Source organism: Copadichromis virginalis, linkage group LG22, assembly GCF_057382275.1.
Source record: "Copadichromis virginalis isolate Kocher_CV1m ecotype Utaka linkage group LG22, C_Virginalis_male_GT1.1, whole genome shotgun sequence".
NCBI classification, from domain to species: Eukaryota; Metazoa; Chordata; class Actinopteri; order Cichliformes; family Cichlidae; genus Copadichromis; species Copadichromis virginalis.
The window spans coordinates 14,310,456-14,331,071 of record NC_140638.1 but is presented as its reverse complement, the minus strand read 5'-3'; the positions used below and the strand labels follow the sequence as shown (position 1 = coordinate 14,331,071).

Sequence of the window (20,616 nt, the reverse complement as noted above, 5' to 3'; positions counted from 1 at the left end):
CAATTTTCAGAATCAGAATACTTTACTCACTAAATCACTAAAGAAATTATGTGGTTACAGTTGCTCCAAGACAATTAGAACAGTAACTAAATAAACTAAATTAAATAATACAATATATCACAAAGTTCACAAAATATAGGCAATGGCTCTAATATATAAATATTCATATTATAGCAGAGAATATCTCTATCTATATATATATATATATATATATATCTTCTAGATTAATGCATATTTATCAGTTGTTTATTATATCAATGAATTCTGTGCAAAAGAGATCCCTGGTTCAGCCAGAGTCTGACTGAAATTGGAAAAATATCAACCTCCACACAACTAGAAAAGATCAGTTACTATCTAGTGTTTTTTGCTTTTAGAGACTAATTACAAGCTGACTACTCAGACGTTGAGTGTGCAATACTCGTGGCCTTTGGTTGACCACTTCTGATTGCATGGCAATTACAATGAAAAGTTGAGCCGTTTTGCCTCCAAACGGTCGGTCTGGCTCAGGCTGACTGCAATCACTCTCAGACAGTGTGAACGTTTGCAAATAATTTCTGGGTAATTTAGAAAAGTAGACAAGTCGGCCACACTCAGCTGGTTACCCTGGTTATGTTCTGGTTGTAGTCCTATTTAAAAGCAGCCTTGCCAACTGCCTGTTTTTCTGGGGGAAGGAGGGGGTTTGAAATTAAACCATCTGAGTCTCTGTTTCATATCTAGAAGGTTCTGACTGGACTGGATGCTATTAGCTAATGTGAATTTCTATAGATGGCAACAGATTTTCAAATTCATAACACAAGGTAGCAATAGCTCTGGTTGTGCTGTTGTCTCCACGCAGCGTTTTCCCTGGAGTGACCGAGACATTGTACAATTACTTTTTAAACCAGCTTTGTTAATTGTGGTTCCATTTAGGAAAAGAATTTAAAAAATCCATTTAAATTTGTTTTTGTAATACTCAGAAATAGATGACTAGGGTAGTTTGCATATTCTACAACAAACCACAGACACTCACAGTCTGACCTTGGTTTCAGTGTCAGTGCCTTAAATGCATTTTCCTGTTTTCAGGTGTCACAGTGTGCAGTGCTGTGTTCTTACTAAAGAATATTAGGAAACAGTAGCATGCAAAACATGTGCTGAAATAGTTTAAATAACTTCCGCTCGTATTGCAAACTACATTAACACCTGGCATGTAATCAGTCCAGTAGAATGTCTGGATCCACATTAGTTAGCAGTTTTGCAGAAAGATGATGTCTCCAACTATTTATTTATTTTGGTTTGTCACTTATGATTTGAGCCAAACTAGTAAACTGATCCCATAAACTGTTTGTTTGGGGGAAACGATGGGATAAACTTCGCATTACTGCGGCTCTTCCAGGAGGTGGAGCTATCGCCTCTGCCAGTCTTTGTGCCTCAGGTGCACCTGTTGCCATAGCAGCACAAAGATAGTAGTGTTTCTCTCAGCTCCAAGGGAGTTAAAGTGTGTCTTTGTGTGCGCTTGTAAAAAGGCCAGTGTGTCTATGTGCGCCTTGCTGGGCCTGATTTGAATTCACTTTTACTAATGGTCGCGCACGCTCAGCACGCTCTCCGCTGCTGTCGAGAGTTTTCAGGAGTGTTTACGCGGCCGAAACTTTGCAATGACGGGGCTGCTGTCTGTGTTTTCTCTGCTGCCCGTCCAACCCTTAAAGAAGGAAGATGGCGGTGATGGAGAAGCAGAGGACGATGATGATCCAGGCGGGTCGGGAACAGCGAAGGCTGATGAACGCAAACGGTCTTCACAGGACGACGAAGATTCTTCTGATAAAGAGGCTGAGAGGTACCTCTGCATTCATGCTTTCTCAGTATCAACACATCACTGTTGTGTGGACAGATGCTCAGTTTGTTTTTATGATAGCCTGTTGACTGAGTGCCGCACACATATTTATCTATCCAGTTGTTCACATGTGAACTCCTCTTCAGTTTTTTTTTTTTTTTTATGAGTTTAGTACTAACTCTTCATCTTCTGATGATTTTTAGAAACTTGTTGCGTAAAGCCAACATGAAGCTCAGTCAGGTGCTGGTTGAAGTCTTGAAGACCACAGCAGCAGCAGAGGAAACGATGGGCCTCCACATGCAGAGTCTGCGTGATGCTTCCGGTGCAGCACAACTTCCCCACTCCACCACACAGTCAGCCAATACAGAGCCACTCCGACTTTATAACACAGGTGAGCAACATCAAGATTCAGCAGTAATTCAATACTGAATCCAGTTATTAGCCAAAAACAAACAAGTGAAAGAGCAGACTGCAAAACTTCAAAATATGATTATGTGTTTGGACTAAAAATACTGCTGATAGTAGCTGACCTTGTAGTACGAAAGTCATCATCAAAAACGACACTGATTAATTTCTTGAGATTTCTTTAAAACTCTAGACTTGAATTTCAAATTTGATTAGTCTCGCTCAAAACACAAAATAAAGCAATAACACTACATCCAGTTATTTTAGCATCTGTAGCTGCAATTTAATTGCTTCTGTGATTAATAGGAAATGCAGTACCATGTGCCTGAACAAGGAGATGTTGCCTTCTGTGGAAAAAGTTGGCAAGCGAACATTTAATGCGATCAGATGCAGATAACAGTGCTGATGGTCGTATAATTGAGGTGTTAGAAAAGTATTAGATTGACCTAAATGGATGATTAAAGGTGAGGGTTATGTCTCCATGGAGGCTAAGCACAACACAGTCTCTTGTTAACTTTAGATCCTGGATTCATTTGTTATTTTGATACTTCCTAAAAAACATAGCTGCTCATAGTAATCAGTGACCTGCAGGTCATCAATAGGACATCAGAGGTTAGACGATTGTTTGGCTAACCTGGCGTAAGTCCAATGTTAGACTTTATCATGCATGCATTTCAGGTTGTCACTGCACAGACACTAAACATGTCCGCCCGTATGCCTGCACTCTCCAAACAGACTGAGAAATATTATAATAAGAACATTATAATAATACCCGTCTGTGGAGACCACAAGCGAGTATAATCCTTATTCTTCTTACTTTATTTTTTGGGGGGAAATATTACCTCTAAAGAGGACACTGAGGATTACAACACATTCTTGGCACTTTTGTACAAATTCCTATTATAACAGACTTTTGCTGATTGCAGGTCAAAGTGGAATAAAAAGCCAAATAGTATTTTTAAAAAGTATGGTTGTGCTTATCTGGGAGGCATTCAACGTAACACTTAAGTCTTTTTTTTTTTTATTGCACAAGTTTTCTCAAAAGCTTGTTGTCCCATGACTGATATCGGTCATAAAGTCCAGCCAGTCGTGTATGCACGGTAGATCGGGGTTGGTCTTATCACATACTTTCATGCAAAACAGTTGGAGCTGGTGAATCACCGACCTGTGTGACGTTTATATATGCAACCGTGACAGCACTTTATCTCATTTCCCCTTTTTAATGAAAACATATTTAAAACACAATTGAGCAACAAATGCCTGTAAAAGTCACAAAACACCACACATAAGTGTGCCCGTGTTGCACAGCAACTACAGCGCGTTAAGTGTTTTTGTGCCACATCAATTCATTTACTTTTCTGTTAGTTTGTTTTGCATTACCCCCCACAGTGTGAACTCTTCCAAGTTTTGTTCCCAGGTTGCATAAGAAGTCTTTCATTTAAGAACAGAGCCAGTTGGGTTCCACACATTTTTTTTGTGGTTACAATTAGAGAAACCAGCGTCATAATAAAACCGGCTCGTGTCCTTCAGAAGCTGCTTTGTCCTGTTGTGCTGCATCTTTATGTCGCGCTGCCTTCTTCTTCTGCTGTCATGATACTGTGTGATTATGAGCTTAATAACATAATGTGAGTTACATAATCTGTCAGCTGTGTTACGGGCAGTTATGCGAGTGTGCTGGACCCGGTTTGAACTGGATGATGTGTGCACGCTCACCCTTATTTTGGTTATATATTTAGCACTCTTTGGCATATGACTAGCATTTTTAATGCTTACCAAACATGAAGCTTTAAACTGCTGCGTCCTTACTTAGCATCTGTGAGTCCATGTTGCTTCCCCGCAGTACTTTGGTTAATCTCAAATTAGGCACCACTCAGGCCCTAACTGAACTTTTAGATACAGACTATTAGATTTAACTTAAAATATGCACACGTTGAAACAAACATGATGCATTTCTGCCTTCTGTTGCTCTGGTTAAATTCCAGGTTATACTTCAGGACGTTTACAGGGCGGTGAGACTGGTGCAGACAATGTGAGCATGTGGTCCAGAGAGATGAAGACTCCTGAGGGTCTGGAAGTGTCCCAGCAGATGATGGACAGTCTGCTGCTCGGGCCAGGGCCTCAGCTCGAGAACGAGGAATATTTAATGGGAATCAGCAGCCGACTGCAGACAGCTCTGGAGAAAATGTTGATGGCCATCACTGATACCACTAACCAGGTATACCCCAAGCATTGTTGGTTGTTAATGATTTGAGTTGTCCCCTTCCATTCATTTATTAACTTTTTTATTGGGTAGCTCACCTGTGAGTCTTATCTTAATGGGCAGATTTAGTTATTTTTAACCCAATTATAATAAAAAAAATTATTTAAGCATGCATAATAATAATAAAAAAGCCCAAACAATGCTTGATCTTTTTAATATTACTGGTACTCTCTGCATCCTGAGACTTGCAAAAGAAGACGAGTACTGCTCCCTAAATATGAGGGAAGAGCTGGCAGGAAGTTAGCTTACCATACAGGCTAGAAACAAGGGGAAACGGCTCATGTGGCTTGCTCCAAAGATCAAAAATCCCCCAAAAGTACCTCTTTAACTAACCGATTAACTCAGTACATTTCATTAATTAGCAAACCAACTCATAAAAACCATTTCCAGGGAACCAGAGGTATCATTCTCCTAATTAAGCCTTCATTAAGTGATAATAAATTAAAGTTTAGCAAGAGACCACAAGCTTTAATATTTGACATTTTTCTTGCTCTGACTCATTTTGACACCTTGCCCTAGCTTATTGTCCTCTGTCCAGTGAAACTGGTTCTCTGTGGGTTCAGGTTTCAGAACAATCCCTCATGAATCACCCTGTGTTTATGTCCCTAAAAGTTACCAATAAACAGAAAGCTCCAGTGACACATGTAGGCTTTGTCAAAGTATTTAAATGCACACACTCAACTCCGTCACCCCGCTCCCCTTCTCTCGTTCTACTCCTGTTCATGGAGACATAATAGGGATGAGGTGGCAGAATGTGACTGGCAACAAAGTTGTCCTGTCTAGAAACTCGTGCACACAAAAGAGCAGCCTCATTCCCAGCGGTTGCCTGCAGATACGAGGAGTATTTACACAGAGCTTTTGTCCGGCCTCCCAGCCTATCGTAGTCCAGTTCCACCAGAACAACTCCATCCCCCTCCCCTTAGGCCATCCACGTAGAGCATATCCTGTGACAACACGCAGAGACGAGGCCAGTCTAACTAGGCCAGTGAGCGTGTTACAGTAACTGAATGCACAGTGTATCACCCCAGCGGCTGAAATTCATGTGTTATTCATGCTCGAGTGAGCTTTATCGTGGCAATCTAAAAATAGCTTTAAAGAAATTTCAGGCTGTTGTTTTAGCATCCATTTACACCACACTGTTATTTATGGAATCACTGGTTGTTAGGGGTTTTGGCGTGTTTGTTTGTTTTTTCAAAGGGTATATTCTCCAAATTTTGTTAAGAGTAATAATTTGGGTTACCAAATAATTTTAAGCAGCAATACCAGAACTCTTCTAACAGAGAAACATGTGCTCTAGTAATTTTAAATAGTTACTTTTAACCATTCTCTGGCATCATATAGACCAAATAATTTTATAAAGGTAGTTAAGAAACTGCTACAAGGTGAAAATGATCCTTATTTGTTCTCCGGTAAAGAAATACTGAAGTTTCTACAAGCTGCTTTTTAATTTGTGTGTACTTCTCCAAGTACATGCAATTAATCGCTCCCATAAACTTGTAATCAACAAAGCCTCTAATGGCGTCTCAGTGATTTTCCTGCTGCTATTGATCCTGTGTTCATTTGTCTTGTCTCTGGCTGGTGCTAAGTGATCATGTCTTGGATTGATGTAACAAGCCCGATCAGGAATGTTAACTGTCTGTTGAACAACTGCTGTAAATTGTTTGCCTGGGGAAGGTGTTTGCGTGGTTATTGCCCACTCCCATTATACGTGGGCGAGATGTGGAAATTGCTCGTGTGCAGCAAATTCAAAAGTTGACTCTACAAATGGAGACTTTACTTTAGGTTTGACCAAGAGGCAGCGTGTCAAAAAGCCTTAATTGCTTTTTTTTTTTTTTCTGCTGTGCACAGGAAAAGGAATCTGGTTTGACAGCTTTCTGAAGGGAGTGTGTTTTGTCTGTGGTTATTTCTGTGTATAGGGAGTGTGTGTGTGTGAGATCTATTTGCAAGTCTACCTAGCCCTCTGGCTCTAAGGATTGAAGCCACACCTGCTTCCCTCCCACTTTTTTTCCCCCAGCAGTATCCTGCTCTCTGTAATGAATGTAGGAAGTGGAAAAAGTGCCCTCGTCTGTTGAAAATGCTTTTGGATGGTTTGGATTTGAATCTTTTTTTCTTTTTTTCCCCCCTGTGGCAGAAGCGTAGAGATGGGTAAAGGAAGTTTAGCAGTGTGAGAGTATCTCTCGCTGGTAGTAATTAAACCTCGCCTGACAGGAGAGTAGTGAGGGATATTATGGTAAGAGCACGGGAGCATGCGTGGAGCGGGAATGACAGCAACCCTAGAAGGAAGTAAGAAGGAAAGAGTGAGTGACTACAGATCTGAGCGCTGTCATTTCACCCTTGGCCGACTGCTGCTCGGACTAAACAATTAAAAAGGGGGCCAGTGGGAGGCTTCCCGGCAGGTTTGGGTTGCTACAGCGGCATAGTATTGTTAATGAATCTCCAGAGAGAGAAAGCGAGTGGAGGGAGAGGAGAGCAGGCGGGAGCAGATGTGGGGGTGTGAGCTTCACTGAGCGGTATGATATGGTTTCACTTCGAAGAAAAAGAAGAGCAGAGAGAAGGCTGGGGAGCTTTAAAGAAGGCATAGAGCAAAGAAATGCTTGTCTTTGTGTTTACATACCTCCTGCAGTCACGGTCAGGAATGCTCTTTAACCTGCTGGACCCAGAAATGACTTCCACCTGCTGCCGAGGATGACACTTTCTAGTAGGATCATAAAATCCTCACCCTCACCGGATGATTTTCTCTCTCAGCATTTACCTGGATTTCTTTCTACCTCAACCAGAAAGTATGTGATTGAGCTGACGTGAATGTCACCTCCAAAGATTGTTTACTCTTCTGCTGAGCGTACCAAACACATAGAAACTGTTGCTTGGAGCTATCCACAACACTATTCACGCCTTCATCCCCCGCTGGACTTCATTGTCATTCTCAGTTTGCCTAGCTCAGCCTGACGGATAACAGCACCTGGAAATCCTTTTTGATGACTTCAGATAAGATTCAAAGTGAGGTTCTCCCATCATCCGTACGTCGTCTACCATGGATTCATATCGCTCTTACTGGAACTCGAGTATGCAGAGCAGCACGTGGCTCGAAGGGGAGGACAAGGATGTGTACGAGGTGGAATCTCGCATACCCCTTCCTCGACCGTTCCCATTTTGCAGCACGCTGAACGAGAAAAACGCTGTGGTGGTGCAGACACAGATTTCACATGTCAATCACAGGACTAGCGGCCACCTCCTTAAAGTCGTCTCCAAAATCTCCCTGCCCACTCCCCCTTATACAGTAAGTTTACACCTGGTAACCCACAGATGGACTGTGTGTAAATTATACTTGTGGAGGTTGTTTGTGCTGCTCTTTACAGCTCAGTAGTTCAGATCTACATATTCAGGTGTGAGTTGAACCATTCCACGTAGGCACACTTGGTAAACGATTATAACTTCTCTGTGGTAGGATCATGTTACCACTTCCCATAATTTTACAATCAGACCTTTGCTCAGGGAGATATGGAAATCTATGGAAAATGTAGTGTGGAATGAGGTAGTGTGCTCCTGGTTTATTGCGTTTTAATGATTTCATAGCTGTCCACAAGAAAAATATGCCTTCTGTCACATGACCAGCAGGTCTTTGCACAAGGATGATATAATTATTGTATCACATCCTGCACACAACCACAGTTTATTACTCGCTTTAGCTGGCCCTTTACGCAATGCCAACACACATGTTGAAGTTTATCATAACAACATTGCACACAGACACTGCTGAACGCTGTTGTCAAAGCATTTGTAATGGTTGTTATACTTACACAACACTTTTTTAATTTGAACATACTTAATTTGATTTTCCAGTTTTTGTTTCTGCTGTAAATCCTTTGAAAGATGGGCAGTGTAGTGGTATGGTGGTTAGCACTGTTGTGTGGTTGTTCTAAATTGGCTTCAGGTGTTTCTGAGGTCAGTAACAGCTGGGACAGCTTTCAGGACCCCTGTGGTGAAATTAAGTTGGACAAGTTGACAATCTTATTCTTAAATAGACTGATGGATACACTTCAAATCGATATCTAGGGCTGCCACAAACGATTATTTTGATAGTCGATTAGTCACCGATTATTTTTGCGATTAGTCGACTAATCAGATCCATTGGACATAAAACGTACAGCTTATTGCACCAGCAGCATCTGCTCTTATATAACTAGCATTAGCTTACAGCTTTAAGTGTTTAAGGTATGTGCTAACTAAAAATAAAGAAAAGATGATAGTTTATTAAATTTTAATGAAATTTGCAGATTGTTTCGGTGAAGTTTAATAAACTCCTTGCTATCTAAAATATAACAGGACACCGGAGTAAATTCTGGAGCATCTCACACTTCTGATAATCAGCTGTCTGCTTGACGTTTATTCAGCTGTGTAAAAACTATAACTTTAATCTCAGCCAAACCGATTTACTCAGGAACAAATAAAATACTAAAAAAGCCAAACAATAACATTTTTAAAGTTATCTAAGTGACTCATATATCATGTTTAACCTGAGTAGCGAAAGACGGCGGTGGGTTTGAAAATGATTTGCCGGGAGTCCGGTGTTCTCACGGCTCTAGTTAGCCTAGCCCCCGGCTAGCTATCGAGCTAGTGGGTAACAGACGTCTCCGAAAACGTCAGAGCGCTTTTGAAAATATGCGGTGTCTTGATAAACTGAGCAGATATTTGAGGTTTACACAGCTACATTCTCGCCTAAAAATATGTTAAACGTGTATTTTGTGACCCAGAAAGAATAATAAGAGTAACATTAAAACTAACTAGCTGCCGCCATTGTTGGAAACTGAGCAGGGCCGCGCTATGAATTCTGGGACACAGCTTCTTCTTCGGGGTTTAACGGCAGCTGGCATCGTTGTACATGCAGTGCTCCCATCTTCTGTTTCAGTCCGTTATTACACTCTTAAATCCTGCTACTCATTCCTGCGTCTTTTGGGATCTTACAAAGCTTCAAACGACGCGTCGACTATTAAATCAGTCGTCGACGATTTTGATAGTCGACGTAATCGTGACTAGTCGACTAATCGTGGCAGCCCTATCGATATCTGGATCTTCTTCTTCTTTCAGCTGCTCCAATTAGGGCAGGAATGTCAAATTCATTTTACTTTGTGAGCAATTTACAGCCCCTTGTAATTGGGCCACATAGGTGAAACTACCCTTTCTGTCTCAGAAAGGTTGGGGAAACCTGCAGGCAGCTGAGACTCAAGAAGTCACTTGGATGAGTGACGAAACGTTTCTCCCATTGAAAATGCTACGTCCAGATGAACAAAATCAACCTTTTGGGATCCCCTTTCTGTCAGTGTAAAGAAATTTCACTACACATTTAATCCTCAAGATACCTTAATATAAGAAAAAGAAGTATAATTGTAAAGAAATGATGTTGTAATGAAATGAAAAACATCTTAAATTGTAAGAAATAAATATGTAAAATGACAGAAAGTGTATCCATGTGTACAATGAATAGTGTGTAATGGATACAGTGTAGCCCATCCTCCCATTATTAAAAAAAAGAAAAAAAAGAAGATGAATTATTGCCTAATTATTTTGGTGTCTAATTAATGCCCATGTGGGAAATCTTTTATCTGTAAACATAAAGCTGTAAAACTTTTGAAAATATAGTTAAAAGTCCAAAATTTATGCCTTCTTTTACCTTCTCCAAAGTTGTTTATTGGGGGTGGATTGAAGTTTGCTGGGCTGATTCTGGCCCCCCGAGCCTTATGTTTCACACCCCTGCTTTAGAGGATCACCTGCCTCCGTCTCATCCTATCCTTAGCATCCTCCTCTGTCACACCAACCCTCTGCATGTCCTCCTTCACTCCATGCATGGATCTTCTCTGTGATCTTCATATTTTCCTCCTGCATGTTCAACATGATATGTCCAGTGTGTCCATTATCCCTCCTCTGCACGTCAGTTCTAATCAATATGTGCATATAGGTGGTTTATCACAATTTGACACCTGTGTAAAATGACACACACATCAGCAGTAAGAGGCTTAAAATGCTTTTATACGTGGGGTACAATTATAATATCACAATAAAAATAATCATCAAGCTGTCCAAACCAGAATTTAACTTTTTCATTTCAATGAGAGATGTCCTGGTCATCATCTTCTATTCACTGATGTAGAAAATTTAAAGTTGTATGTAAAATTAGTGGGCTTTAATGAAATAGTGCATTTTCACAGTAATGATTCGTTACTGTAAAGACGCCTTCATTCTTGTTAAAGATCATCTCTTTCCACTTCTCCTCTCAGGTCGAACATGCCCGGATGACCCAGACTGAGCTGATGCGGGAGTCTTTCCGCCACAACAAGGAGATGAACGAGCTCCTCCAGAAGCAGGAGGAGCTGCAGGAGAGGGTGATGGAGGAGGCTCGGGCACGGGAGCAGCTGGCTCTGGAACTTCACCGAGCGGAGGGTGAGGTTTTACTTTTATTTAGGAAAAATCTTCTAATTTATGTTGATTCTTACAAAGTGACTGAAGGAACTGAGCTATAGCTTCATTTTAATTTAAGTGCTGATCAATTTTAATGTGAGCCAGGGAAGCGTTCGTTCTTTGTGGGCCTTGTAAGGGACACTTCCTTTATAGTAGCCTCTTAGACTCTGATCGATGATGTGATAAAGTGAGTCTGACAAATGATTAGAGAAAATGGGGAGAGCTGCATTAAGTGGAAACGCATGTGTGCATGGGGTTGGAGGCTGTCACGGGGAGTGATGGGATCAGCTGTTTGAGAGGCCATCTGTGGTGAGAACTCAGCAAATGGTAATTATTGTTTCTGAGCCTGTCTTTGGGTTTGTGTTTGAACATTTGATTGCATCTGTGTGACAACAACATTATGAAGGACTGTGAATGGTGGTGAGAGTAATCACGAGAGAACAAATTTAAATATTTAAGCTATTAAAGTCCAGTAGAGTAGTTTGAATGCTGCGATGGGCCTGGCTGTCCATGTCAGAGACAGCTGCCCTATGAGGGTCAGCTGTTGCACCCATATGCATGCTCACACCAGAAACTCACGGGACCCACTACATCCACTACACTGTCGTTTAAAGCCCAGTTTGGTAGCAGTAGAGTACAACAATTATTCCCTTCTGATTAGCTGTGTGGACGCTGTGAGCAGCGGTGAGTTTATCGCATTTTTAATCTCACTTTTTTTTTTCTTTTTTTTTTTTGAAGATCCTGTTGCAGTGTTTGTTTTCAGTAATCCTAGATGAGATGCAAATATTTGATGTCATGAAATAACTTCATACTTTTATAGGTAGGGCTGCAACAGTGATGATAAATTTGCAACTGTACATCACATGACACCTTCTGTCCTTTGACCCCTGATTTAGATGTGGAAAAACTCATTTAGAACTTTTTTTTTTTAGCAGCAGTAACTTCAAAGAAAATCAACTAATCCTCACTTTATACACACATAAAAGTCTCATTCATCAAAACAGCTGGGAGGTAATTTTCAGTCAATCATGTAAACAAGAGCAGCTGTTCCTTTCTGGTCGTGTCAGGTGCTTCTTCTGTAAGGGAGTGTTTGAAATTTGCTAAGCGTGTGTTTTTTGGACATCTTCTTGTTCACATACCAGTTAAGTGAAAGAGAAGAAAAATCTAATCCCCATTGTGTGGATAAACCATGAAGCTAAAACCTCAGGGCGTGGCCTTTTCAAACTGGTTTTGAATCAACCCAAGAGACAGGTTCAGCATTGACAAAAGGTACTTGACTTGATGGAACATATTAGATGTCAATGAAAACACAAACAGGTCCTGCTTTTGTTATGTTTGAATCAGGGGAAAAATGCTTTGTCAGATTAGCTGTAAGATCACGATGATGTGGTGCAGTAATTCTTTGCCACCTTAAATGTGGTTGCAGGTTCCCAAGACGCTTACGTTTATCTGGTTAATGATGTTTTTTGTTATTTTAAAGCAAGTAATCATGTGAGTTTGATTGCTGATCATGGAGAGATCCCTCCTTAGGCAAACTTTACACACACCTTAAGTTCAATTTGATATGTCTGAGATAAAATCACCTGACAGCACAGGTGACACTCGCCTACTGTCTCTCAGTGCTGTCATCAAGTCAGAAAATAGACTCGCGGAAGCTCTAGCAGGACAAAATAAACATTTCCTTATCAGTTTTGAGTGTGTGAATGCCTCCTTTTTTGCGTCTATGAAGTTGAATTGATTTCCTGGTGCATAATGCTTAGTGACCTGTAGATCATTTAGAGCATTTCATTGTGTTTTACAGCTCGGTCACATATTCATGTCGAGCAAAATGGGTCAGACATTCTCACTCGTGTTTTTGTGCCTCAGCGTGCACATATGCACATACAATGTGTTTTGTGTGTCGGTGTGCGTGCGTGCGTGTGTTGTTGGTAACCTGTAATTTTATTGCATCCTTCTTCTTAATGCTCATTCATCTGAATTGGTGCCAGTATTAAAACCCAAAGAAACTCCTTTAGAGTAGATCCGTCAATTCATCAGAGAGCAAAAAGCTGTGAATATGCATAAATAGCTCTTTCTGCAACCTTTATAACAGTTTTTGCTCACATTGTCCACTGTCAGGTCTGATTGATGGATACACGGGTGAACGGGCAGCGCTGGAGGAGCAGTTGCGTCACAAGGAAGAGCTCCAACTGAGTCTCGAGCAAGAGCTGCAGGTAAGGAGGAAAAATATTAATCCAATTACTAAGTACTTGACACCATGATTGTGTAATTCTGCCTCTGGCACATTAGTGGCTCAGATGTAAGCACAGTGACACGTGACGCAGAAGTTTGAATTCAGTTCAATTGTGGCCAAGTCATTTAATAGTACTGGTCTGCACTAGTGGCATATTCATGTTTTATGTTCAGGTTTCAGCCCCTGAAACTTGAGAGCGATGATAAACTAACTGTAAAAACTGATCCTCTTTGTGTGTTAAGTTAGCTTGTTTGTGTTTGTTAGTGCCATGGAGCCACAAAATGAAATGCATTAATGAGTGACATGTACTGTAGTTCATGCTGCGTCCACCACACTCCCAACAAAGTCAGGCTTTCCTGGAATTAGCTGGTTTTACAAAACCTAAAACTCAGTCACGACGGTGGTTATCAACTTTCTCTGTTAAGCGGGGATTTCTGCATCATGCTTTGTCTATACTCTCATAAAAAGAGGCGTTTTGTGTGTCACATGATTCTTCTGCACAAATTGATCCTATGAGTGCCACCTAGTCGAGTCACAGACATTATCTGATTAAAATGATGATAAAAAAAATCTGTAAAATGCAACACTGTTGCAAATAAAACATGAAATGAATGCTGCAGAAAATCGTTAATCTTGGGATTTAGTGCACAGAGCGGTGAAATAAACATTTCAATTCAAGCTCTGAAGCTTTAAACTTTTCACATTTAAGTATTAAAGGCTGCTGTCCTGTAGTCTAATGAAAGAGATGTGAAAATGTCTTTAGTTTGTCAGCAGGTTAAAGTGAGATTAATTATTGATTGTTAGCTATTCTTTGTGTTTTTAGCAGCTGCAATTCTTGCAGTGTAACAGTGACTTATTAGCAAATCATAGTAACAGTGCCACTTGCAGTTTGTTCTGCTGTAACTTTGAAGCTGAGCTTGGTGATGTTAGTGAAAATGAGGCACTTGATTTTAAACTGAAACTCATAATCGTGATGTAACTAGCTAAAAAAGATATATAACTGTGTCATTTCCTTTTGTGTAAGTGAAAACTCCGACTTTAAGCTCGACACATTAATCCCGCTCTCGTAGTACAACCCTGTGTTGATGGAAACATGAGTGCAGCTGAAACAGATCATCTTGGGGTTACTCAGCATGTCTGTGAAGACTGATGATAGTTGTGGTGCAGACTTGAATAATACTTCACTCACTGTACACTAGTAATAATGGTCAATTTTGATTTCAATGTGTGTACCTTGTTTGCCAAGTCTGTTATTTATTTTATCCCTTTATTGCTGATGTGTGAAAGAACTTTTTATCACCCCTGTGTTTATGCTGCTTCTGATTGTGTTTGTGTTGACCCAGGAAGATTACTTGTTACTGCTATAGTGACTAATATGTGCTCCAATTTAATTAAAAAACAAAGACTGATACAAAGACAGATTACAGCATCTGCATCACCCAGTATTTTTAGACAAATACAATAATGGTTATTTTAAAATAAAATTGTGAATCGTTGTCCTTTGAACTCCAAAAGTTATGATGAATGAGGCAAATGTAGAATATCAAACGTAAAAAACAGCCCCACATTTTTTGTGTTTTCTTGTAGGTCACTAGTACTCGACTTCATGAGTTGGAGCAGGAGAAGTTTCAGATGCAGGAAGAGCGCGAGCTGCTGTCACGGCAACAAGACGCAATGAAGGAGGACGCCGGGCCCCGTGAGCTTCGTACGTATCCCGGCGTTCCCTTAATGATGATAAAGGAAGTGTGTTTTTAAAATGACCCAAAGCAGCTGGAAATAAGTTAACATGGTCTGAACTTTAAACACCAGTTGGTCTGGAGGTCAAAAGGTTACTTGGTTATATTAAATCAATTTTTAATGAGCTGTAATTAGTGAAAACAATGACAGGAACAGAGATCAAAGATCAACAAGTCAATAAAATGTTTATTTGTTGAATGTTTGATTAAAGCTCCTGAGGATTTCTTAAACTCTTGCTACTGTTTCACGTCACACATTTTCAGGTATTTGCTGAAGAAGTGCTGAAGAAACGTCAATGTTGATAACCGTATTAGCTAATTTTTTGCACTGTATTGTCAAAAAAAGGTGTGCCGTGAGTGTATTCTTTCATAAAAACAAAAAACGTAAGTATTATGTATTTTAGAAATTAAACAGGGGCTCTTTGAGGAACCTTTCCTTTCACAGCGCACTTTCCACAGCCTTAACCTACTACTGTGGCACAGGCAGATGAGCACTGCTATCCTGTCTCCACCTATTTCCATTCTTTATCTCAAGAGTTTTCCTGTTCATTACAAAAACAAGAGCATGTTAAACTCCTGTGCTTTCTCATTCTCCTGTAGGCCTAGTTGAAGCTGCAATGGTTGCAGCACCTGAAGCAGGTGTGTCCACTTTGAGCATGGCTCAGTCGTGTCTATATGTTCTCTTATTTGTCTAGCTGAGTCACGCTGTTTTACATCTCTAACCTCCCAATCCAGCAACTCACCAGCACAGCTTGGAGCTTGCTTGCTATGGGCTCATAAACTCACTCAGTCCTAATCACTAACCCGTGCTTCGGCTGTTCACTTTGATTGATTTTTGTCCTGGTTTGTCATTTTTAAATGTCAATGTTGGCACTCACGTTAGCATGATGACATGGACGACATTTTTATGTAGGCATTGTTTCCTAATCGCCATTCATCTTTATAACTCTACATGGAGTACTTTCCCCCTGCCTGTAAATGCTTATTGGGCATGGATATTGCAATGTCTGGACTGTCCATGTGTTAGACCTGTCATTTGTACTTTTTCACCCTGTTACTTTTGCACTAATCTTCTGGGTTTTGGTACTGGGTGAACCGGTGTGGGTTGTTCACTGGTGGCAGCAGAAGGGCAAAGATGGGGGATCATGTTTGGTGACATGTTTGGAAGTGGATTAAAATGTTGGAAGAGTCTGATTCTAGCCTTTAATTCAGTTGTAAAGGTGACCACAGTGTAGAAAATTAAGACTGGGTTGTTCATTAGATTGTTAGTAGATTATTTTGGTACAAAGCAAGCAGCATTTAATTCACTCCCAAGGCTCTCAGACTTCAGACTCTTCATCTCAACTTCCTTCCATCACCAAAATCAAACCTGAACCAGCAATCAGTAGATCCTAACTTTCCGTCCTTCCTTCGTTGCAGACCTGCTGGAGGAGACGGAGAAGCTGATGAAAGAGAAGGTGGACGTGCAGAGGCAGGCAGAGAAGGAGAACTCTGACCTCCTGAAACAGGTGAAGCTGCTGGAGGTGGAGCTGGAGGAGCAGGTCAACAGGGTGATGGAGCTGGAGAGCACTCGAACGACAGAGAGCGGGGACCTCCGACAGCAGATCCAGGCCCTGGAGAAACAGCTGGAGAAGAACAGGAAGTTTCTGGATGTAAGTGACGATGAGAAAAACCTCTAACCTCGTGTATCGTTTAATCGTGTATGTCATTGTTTCTAAAACAAAACAAAGCAAAAAAATTTCCAGCTTCTTAAAAGTGAACCTATGAGCCTGTGTGAACCACTTCTCTTTCTAGAGTAGGGGTCAGAATTTAGTAAAACTTACACACGTTGCCTACAACCAAGTGGTGTCAAGGTATTATTTGCAGTTTTACAGGACCTTTTCCATTTTCACAAGAATCAACACTCCTCCTGGTCAGATTTTAGTGTAACAGGATGAAATTGTCCTGGTTATGACCGTTTGTGAGCGCCATGACTTCTCAGTGGATTTTAACTCATTAGTTTGTGCAGTGCACCCAAACAATGACAACCAGACTACACATTACAATAACCTGTGATGTATCATAACCAGATAATCTACTGCAGTACATCACAGATGTTCTGGTTATGTAACATTTAACTAAATATATGTTGTTTCTGGACTTTTACTCACACAAATTAATCATTTTGAATATTTTAAATTTACCATGGCGTTATTTTACTACTTTTGGGGGCATAACAGACAAAAGAGCTCAATAAAATCCCCATCAGGGGATCAAATGCCCCCAGATTCCCCATCAGCATAGGAGTTTAAGAATTCAGGATTTTTCCTATAAATTGTCACTTGTCTATAGGTGACAGCTGACATTTAGCAGCACATTCATAGTCAAAATTTACATTTTTACAAAAGTAACCCATATTTTAGACACCTGTTCGTCAAATCATTTAAATGTTTCTGAATAGAGACTCATTTTTAATTCCAGGTGAAACACAGGAAGCAGCTGTAAAGATTAAAGCTTCCTGGTGAAAGTAATGCATGACTTTTCAGCTGCACGCCACACTAGATGGTTTAAAATCCAGCCTTAATGTTCTCATGATATTTTTGGCTGAGCGCTTATCATCTCTGATAATAATGAGTTGTGTTCCCATCACAACAATTGGGCCACTTGGCTGGGATTGAAATGTGGACCGAATGCAAATTCTTTCTATTCTGTGCTGCTGACGTTGGGTATTTAATAATCACGTGTTTGCAAAAAAAAATCATTTTCTGTTTTTTGGCAACCAGTAGCGTTTTTTTCTTCTTCTTTATTTTCTGTAAAAATGTTCTGGTGATTTTATTCTCATTTAAATCTTTTACTGGAATTAAGTTTTTCCATGTTGCTGTTGTTCCTACATCGTCAAAATAATGCTGGTCCAGGATCAACATTGCAAATGACCAATGACAGTGTTTAAGGAGCTTGGAAAGAACGATGACCTGGATGACTGAGAACCTTCACAGACATAGCCTTCATTTAGCATTAGCCAAGAAGTTTGCTAACACTTTCAAAAACTATCACTTTTTTTTTTTTTTTTTTTTTTCTAAATGACATCAGAAACAGCAGTATGCAACATTACGTGATGGCAGAGCTTCAGTTCATCCTTTGTCTTTTTTTTTTTTTTTTTTTTTTTTTTAATAAATAGGACAGGGGGAATGAATGAGAGAGAGAGGGGGAGAGAAAGAAAGAAAACCAAAGGGGAGAAGAGACGGTGAGAAGGGGGGGGAAGAGAGACAAAAAAAAAAAAAAAACTCCTGGGTCACCTGTATGGAGAAAAAAAAAAAAAAAAACCAAACAAACAAACAAAAACAAACAGAGGAGACAGCAAACAACAAAGAGCAACATAATAATAGAGAAAACAAAGCACCATCACAATAAACTAGCTAGTCATAGATATCAGTATTTACTAAGTAATAAACGATATTGTGCAGCACGCAAGATAGACAGCGCACAGTGTGCTTTGAGGCAGCAGCCAAGAAAGCTTTAGTCCACGTCTGTGAATACCCATGTGTGCATACCTGTGTGGATCAGCATGCTTGCATTCCAAAGGTTTCTCCATGTAATGATCTGCTAGGGAGTGTGGGGGGGCCACAGCCCCGTCCTCCAGGGTGTGAAGCGGGTATGGAGGAGATCAAAACTCCAGACATCCAGAGGCCCCCAGAACACAAGAGACCATGGAAGACCAACAGAGGGGCAGCTGCGCCACTGTCCCAGTAAGAGCTGAGGAGAGTCCCAGATGAGGGCTCGCCCAGCAGCCGCGGAGCAGAAGTCAGGGGGAGTTGCAGTGACGCGCCCGTGAGCTCCGCCGGCCCCCAGCTGCGCCTGAGTGACCGAGCCCTAGGCCGAGAGGCCGGGGGCACCCCACCTCCAAAGGGGCCCGAGCGAGCCCCAGGCTCCAGGCCCCGACAAGCGGCCGCCAAGGAGTGAGCCGGTGTGTACCCGGACGCCCACCCCCAGACACAAAGAACCACCAACACACCGACACCTGAGGGAGTCCGCCACCGGCAGGGGAAGTGGTGGTGGGTGGAGATAGGCCTCCAAACCTTGGAGGGCCTGAGGTGTCCCCAGAGAGGTGGCGTCTGATACCCAACCTGACATATAGACACAGACATACAGGCACACACAGACACAAACATCCATTCCCACCCTCATGCTCTCATGTGCACTCACTCCACACTCAACCAACGTGGAGACAGACATAAAGAGACGCTGTACACACAATCACACTCCCCAAGCGTACTCTACAAACCGGGTCTAGGTACCCTTGCCCCTGGAGGGGGGAATTGCACCCAGACCCAGGTGGTGTTACCCTTTTCCCTGCGGTGGGGAGAGGCAGACCACCCCGACTCCGCAGCAGCAGGGAGGCCCCACACCCCAGACCGCAGTCGGACGGCCAACTCCTCCTACTAGCCCTCCCGCTCCAGCAGGCCGCAGAGAATGGGGGTGGGAGAAGACTCCAAACCTCCCTCCATCCGCTCATTGTAGTGTTGATGCATATGTGTTCTAAGGTGCAATCACTAACAAACCAACACGAGTAACCTAAATTTAACTAGCAACAGTATTGCTGTTATACTGTATAAATTAATAAAGAAATGCTTACTATTTGTTCCAGAAGAGAGTTTTATATAAACAAAAGCATCTTTTCTCTCGTCCCCGTACGTTGCAAAGCTGTGACATCACAACAGTGTCACTGGTCATTTGCAATGTTGTTTCTACACAATCATGATGTTGGTGCCATATATCTAAACTCAGACATTAATATGAAACATTCTTTCTGAAAGTGAACAAAGACACATCAGTGCTGTGTTTCAGTGCTTACCTTGCACACAAATTTAGCAAAATCCGTGGCAATTGTGCGCTGCCAACTACAGCGAGAACGTGTTGGACTTAAATGTGATAAACTCCTGATAGAAGATTATTAACAACAAGCAGTATGTGATTCAGAGTTAAACTCATCAAACTAGGCCACCAGCTGGCACCTTCCTTCAGCTCACACTTGTGTAATGCAGGACTGACGAGACAATAAAATCTTTAAAACATTTTTAACAAGTGGAAACGATAGAGGAAGCAAATAACACATTAAATACTTGTACTCACAAGTATCAGTGTAATGTGGTGTTGATCAGTATTGGTCTCCGTCTTCATTATTTGTTGATCTTTCTTTCATCTGTATTTTGGCATTTAGGAGCAAGCTGTAGACCGAGAACATGAGAGGGATTTCTTCCAGCAGGAGATCCAGAAACTGGAGCAACAACTGAAGAACCCACAGAAGCTTCAGGCCAGCTCTGAGCAAAGAAACCAAGAGGTAACAGGAGAAAGCTGCGCTTTCTGCCAGAGGACCAGGCTGCAAAAGAGACCTGTGGTTTTTTTTCTTAGCATAACACTGTTGTTGCACAGAGTCCAAGAGCAGAACAATGGAGCTGATAGAATTACCTGCCTGGCTTCGAAACTGACGCTAAAGACAAATGAATTACAGCAGTACTTTGTGTTTTGTAAGATGCGTAATCGGTAGGTTTCATTTCCGTCAGTCAGTCATGACGATGTAAAACTGAAGCTGTTGGAGGTTTTGGCTTAAACGCTTAACATTAACCTGTAGAGTCAGTTAGGCCTCTCTCAGACAGGCCTGCAGACCAGTTGGCAACCCGCTGGAAACCACTAGTGACTAGTTTATTCCCAGACTGGTTAGCAAGTGGTTGCTGGGGTAAAATGA

The 20,616-nt window shown here is 41.4% G+C and overlaps 1 protein-coding gene across 4 annotated transcripts in view; it reads left to right on the top strand.

Annotated features, from left to right (window-relative positions):
- The window catches only part of akap9 (A kinase (PRKA) anchor protein 9), a 69,324-nt gene that overhangs the window by 30,930 nt on the left and 17,778 nt on the right, over positions 1-20,616 (top strand). For 3 of the 4 annotated variants that reach the window (XM_085446789.1, XM_085446790.1, XM_085446787.1), the window contains 9 exons: positions 1,683-1,810; positions 2,011-2,198; positions 4,195-4,427; positions 10,745-10,907; positions 13,044-13,138; positions 14,746-14,863; positions 15,495-15,533; positions 16,314-16,546; positions 20,092-20,211. In XM_085446789.1, coding sequence (XP_085302915.1) covers positions 1,683-1,810; positions 2,011-2,198; positions 4,195-4,427; positions 10,745-10,907; positions 13,044-13,138; positions 14,746-14,863; positions 15,495-15,533; positions 16,314-16,546; positions 20,092-20,211 — 1,317 coding nt within the window. The remainder of the gene's footprint in view (positions 1-1,682; positions 1,811-2,010; positions 2,199-4,194; positions 4,428-10,744; positions 10,908-13,043; positions 13,139-14,745; positions 14,864-15,494; positions 15,534-16,313; positions 16,547-20,091; positions 20,212-20,616) is intronic. The other variant, XM_085446788.1, reaches the window with a different exon arrangement.